The 5,000-nt window shown below is 34.2% G+C and overlaps 1 protein-coding gene across 19 annotated transcripts in view; it reads right to left on the reverse strand.

The window, feature by feature from the left end:
* The window catches only part of LOC143018964 (uncharacterized), a 684,447-nt gene that overhangs the window by 407,484 nt on the left and 271,963 nt on the right, over positions 1–5,000 (reverse strand). For 18 of the 19 annotated variants that reach the window (XM_076174620.1, XM_076174619.1, XM_076174617.1 and 15 more), the window contains one exon: positions 4,544–4,588. The exons of the other annotated variant lie outside the window; for it this stretch is intronic. In XM_076174620.1, coding sequence (XP_076030735.1) covers positions 4,544–4,588 — 45 coding nt within the window. The remainder of the gene's footprint in view (positions 1–4,543; positions 4,589–5,000) is intronic. 19 annotated transcript variants of the gene reach the window in all.

The raw sequence follows: 5,000 nt of genomic DNA on the forward strand, positions 1-5,000 counted from the left end.
TTATTTGCAAATGAATATTACGTAACGTACAGTAAACGTTTAAAATGCTTTTAAGTTTGTGAGTTACTGTTTATGATCTTGCTGTTGAGATATTTGTCCGTTTTGCAAGTGCTGTGAAGCTCTTCCACCAGCTTCACAGCTCGCTCGGGTACCATATTTGAGCGAGGGACGAGTACATCAAGCACTGATCGTTCCTTTATCCAGTGGGTGGAAAAATGTTTTAAAGCCTTAGGACACTTCGACTTAGAGATAGCAGCATGTAGTTCATTGTAAGTGCCTTATAAATAGTGTTGATCTGAGAACCACGCCTTCGCCCATGTAGCTGCGATAAAGTCACAAGTATCTTTCAACTGACCTTTCCACTTCAGAAGAAGAAAAAAAAAACAATCATTCCAAAGACTGCCCGTGAATTCCACCTGGCACTATGAAGAGAGGGCAGTTTCCGCCATTTCATATGAGGCTAATTTCCCTCCATGTGGCATTACTTATATGCTTCACAGAGTTCAAAAAGAAACCTGAAATCATCTCTTCATCCAGGGTTTTCTCGTGTTGGTATCATTTCTATACCAGAATAGCTTTTTTGTAAGTTCTCTTAGCCTGCTAAAATATCATCAATGAAATAATAGTTGATGCTGGGTGACCGTGATTTTGTTGTGAAAAAAGAATCCATCACGTGCCGTAGAACCAAGTCGAGAATATGATGTTGGCACCCAATAAACTGAGGCTCTTCTAGTCCCTTTTGTAAGAACTGTCTCTGAACTCTAACAGCAATGCCACTTTGGTGGCCTGTATTGGCTGCTGTTGTATCGGAAATAATCATTTTGACACGCCTCAATACATTGTAATTATTTAGCAGGGCTTACACTGGGATAAATATGTCTTCAGCCAAGGTGAAGAGTTTTTGCAGAATTCTTTATACAAACCACTTGATATTCTTTATTGTCAATTCTCTTCCTATCAAAATGCAAGCAAAATTCCTCTTCAGCAATAACTTCTTTCAGTTGATTCTTGACTCTTTCTGCATCCTTGATTACTCGACGACAAATTCCCGTTTGTGATGGTGTGGAGACATCTATTCCTTCTTCAGCCAAGTTTTGAAAAACATTTGATGCTCTTATTGTTGACAAGGACATTTCTTATACCAGCTTGGCAGCAGTTTTTGTTGCGTGATACTTTTGTTTCATGAGAACCATTGTTGTTATTTTCTTCTTCACTACTATTACTCAACTTTTGCCCTTGAGTTGTTGACGGTTCTGATGAATTTCTTGGCCGTTTCAAAGGGTGGATCGTTAACACAGGAGCCACTTTCTCAGTCGTGTATCCCACTTGGCCTCCTGGTTCTATTTGTTTTCTGTAAAATTCTTTGTTTTCACTGCAAGGCTCGTTTCCATTCGGTTTTGTAATATCGAAAAAATGAGTGAGATTTCTTTCAAATTCTTCATTTTGCTGCTTCCTATATTTTTCAAACACTTTCACTATCTTGTCAACCTTTGCTGAAACCTGCTGCTTAGAAAGAAAAGGGAACCTATGTTTCTCCCAAAGCTTCAGCAATTCTTAAGATATCTTCCTTATTCAGTCTGCTCGCCCTTTGAGTTCATTGTACAACCCCAAAAATCTACCAACAATATCCTTGTTCAAAGGCATTTTGCACATGATCTCATGTCCTGTTTTCATTTCTGGTATGCTTGGACGGCGTTTTGTAGTTGTTGTCAAATTGTGTGTCCATTCCTTTCCAGCTGATTCCACTGCTAATTTGGATCGTTTACTTTAAAAGACATGTTTGAGTTTGAGAGCAGAATACATGCGGTAATATGTAAGTATCCATTATCCACCTATTTTACACATGTATTTGAAAATGCTACATGGTAAGAAAACTTATAACATAATACAGAACTGTAAAGGTGTAAAGTCACTGTTTCTTTGTCTACACAGCACACACTCAAAACTACAGATAGCAAAATTTACATCAGACAGCTGCTGCTGATACTGTTGATGACACCCTCTCAGACCCTCCCTGTGTACAGCTAAAATGAAATGATGTTGGGTGCGGGAGGCTTTTACATAACCAAAATACATAATATAAAAAACTAACACAGAGGCAAAGGTTCATCAAATGCAACATAAGGAAAATTAAAATTTTGAAGAAAAAAAAATAAAGTCATATCCCTAATATACATGCATATACACATATATTCTTATATGCATGCATACATACATGCATACATACATACATACACACATACATACATACACACATACATACATACATACATACATACATACATTCATACATACATACATACATACATACATACATACATACATACATACATACATACATACATACATACATACATACATACATACATACATTCATACATACATACCATACATACATACATACATACATACATACATACATACATACATACATACATACATACATACATACATACATACGTACATACATACATACATGCATACATACATACATACATATACACATACATACATACATTCATACATACATGCATGCATGCATGCATGCATACAACATACATACATTACATACATACATACATATATACATACATGCATACATACATACATACATATATACATACATATATACATGCATACATACATTCCACTGCTAATTTGGATCGTTTACTTTTAAAAGACATGTTTGAGTTTGAGAGCAGAATACATGCGGTAATATGTAAGTATCCATTATCCACCTATTTTACACATGTATTTGAAAATGCTACATGGTAAGAAAACTTATAACATAATACAGAACTGTAAAGGTGTAAAGTCACTGTTTCTTTGTCTACACAGCACACACTCAAAACTACAGATAGCAAAATTTACATCAGACAGCTGCTGCTGATACTGTTGATGACACCCTCTCAGACCCTCCCTGTGTACAGCTAAAATGAAATGATGTTGGGTGCGGGAGGCTTTTACATAACCAAAATACATAATATAAAAAACTAACACAGAGGCAAAGGTTCATCAAATGCAACATAAGGAAAATTAAAATTTTGAAAAAAAAAAAAATAAAGTCATATCCCTAATATACATGCATATACACATATATTCTTATATGCATGCATTAATACATGCATACATACATACATACACACACACATACATACACACATACATACATACATACATACATTCATACATACATACATACATACATACATACATGCATACATACATACATACATACATACATACATACATACATACCATACATACATACATACATACATACATACATACATACATACATACATACATACGTACATACATACATACATACATACATACATACATACATACATACATACATATATACATACATACATTCATACATACATGCATGCATGCATGCATGCATACATACATACATACATTACATACATACATACATATATACATACATGCATACATACATACATACATACATACATATATACATACATATATACATGCATACATACATACACACACATGCATACATACATACATGCATACATACATACATACATACATACATACATACATACATACATACATACATACATACATTAAATATATGTACGTATATATTCATATCCTACTTATATTCATGAGATTCTCTAATCATCTTACGTTAGCCAAAACAAAATATATTTTGTTACAGAGGCTGAGCATGAAATATAGTAAGAGAAGGTGCATGAATGGAAAGGGAAAGCACAAGCGTGAACAAGTAAACGCATAAAAAAGGAAGAGAAAATCGTCCTCAGATCAGTCTGGCGTCTGTTTTATCCAGGAAAGTGTCTATTTGTCTTGACGGCGAGGCATCTAAAGGCAAGGGTCAGAACTATCTATTGGCCTAACTATTCCTCAAGATCCGTGTTAGGCTTGGCAAAGATCAGAATTCTTAACAATTGGTTATTTATCTAAATGACAGAAATTATAGAGTATAATGCTGATAGCTGACAATTCGGAAAAGATAATAGTGCTGGAGCTGTTGGTGATAATAAAGATTAAATCGTTGTCAAAAGTTAATAATGACTGTCATGTACGACAAGTTAATAGTAATGATGATACAATTCATGAAATATCAATAATAATAATGATAACCATAATTGAAAATAGTAGTAGTGATACTTATAGCAATATAAATCATGATGAAATTGTAAATAGTTGTAACAATAAAAACAATTATAAGTAGATTAGATTAAGATGAAATGGCAATTACGTCAGCGAATAAACAACAACAATACTACCAACAACTTTTGATATACAATCATTAAGTGACAGAGAGAAAAACAGGTACTTGTGGATTATTTGTAACCCCCTAGGTCAGGTAAGGTCAGTTAGGTTAGGTTTTTGTAATTTATAAAGCATTCTTTTTTAATAAAACTCTTTTTTTTTGTAGGGTAAACTAACCTAACCTAACTTAACCAAGTAACGCATTGGTAAAAAGTGGCGACATTTTCTTTGCCAAGACTCTGCCTCGGGCCCTTGAGAGACACTTAAGACTTACACATCCTCTTCAGAGGCATTGTGGGAGTTGTCTTCTTGATTGGTCCTGAGAGAGGGAGAGGAGAATAGCTAATGTATCATCAGTATCAATATGAAGGTGAAAGAATGATATCAGACATTGAAATATGAATATAAGAGCATGAAATTGGAGGAGACTGCAAGAGACCATAAGGCCTACACTAGACAGTTCCATATCCCTTACCATCAGTCATACCTATCCATAATACTATCTAATGTTCTCTTAAAATAATAAATTGTTTCAGAGCTCTCCACATAGTTACTAAGTCTATTCCATGCTATAGACAAAGAGATAATAAAAATAAAGAGGCTCAGCTCAGTTTAAGTGGGATATTCCTTAAAGATGTGTTGACCGTGTATCAAACTCATGACTCTTGGATTTTACTATTTATATTCTTATTTCAAGTGTATCAATCGGTTGGTAAAATTTAACAACACTT

Source organism: Oratosquilla oratoria, chromosome 36 (assembly GCF_046742065.1).
Source record: "Oratosquilla oratoria isolate Oo_2021 chromosome 36, ASM4674206v1, whole genome shotgun sequence".
Lineage (NCBI taxonomy): Eukaryota > Metazoa > Arthropoda > Malacostraca > Stomatopoda > Squillidae > Oratosquilla > Oratosquilla oratoria.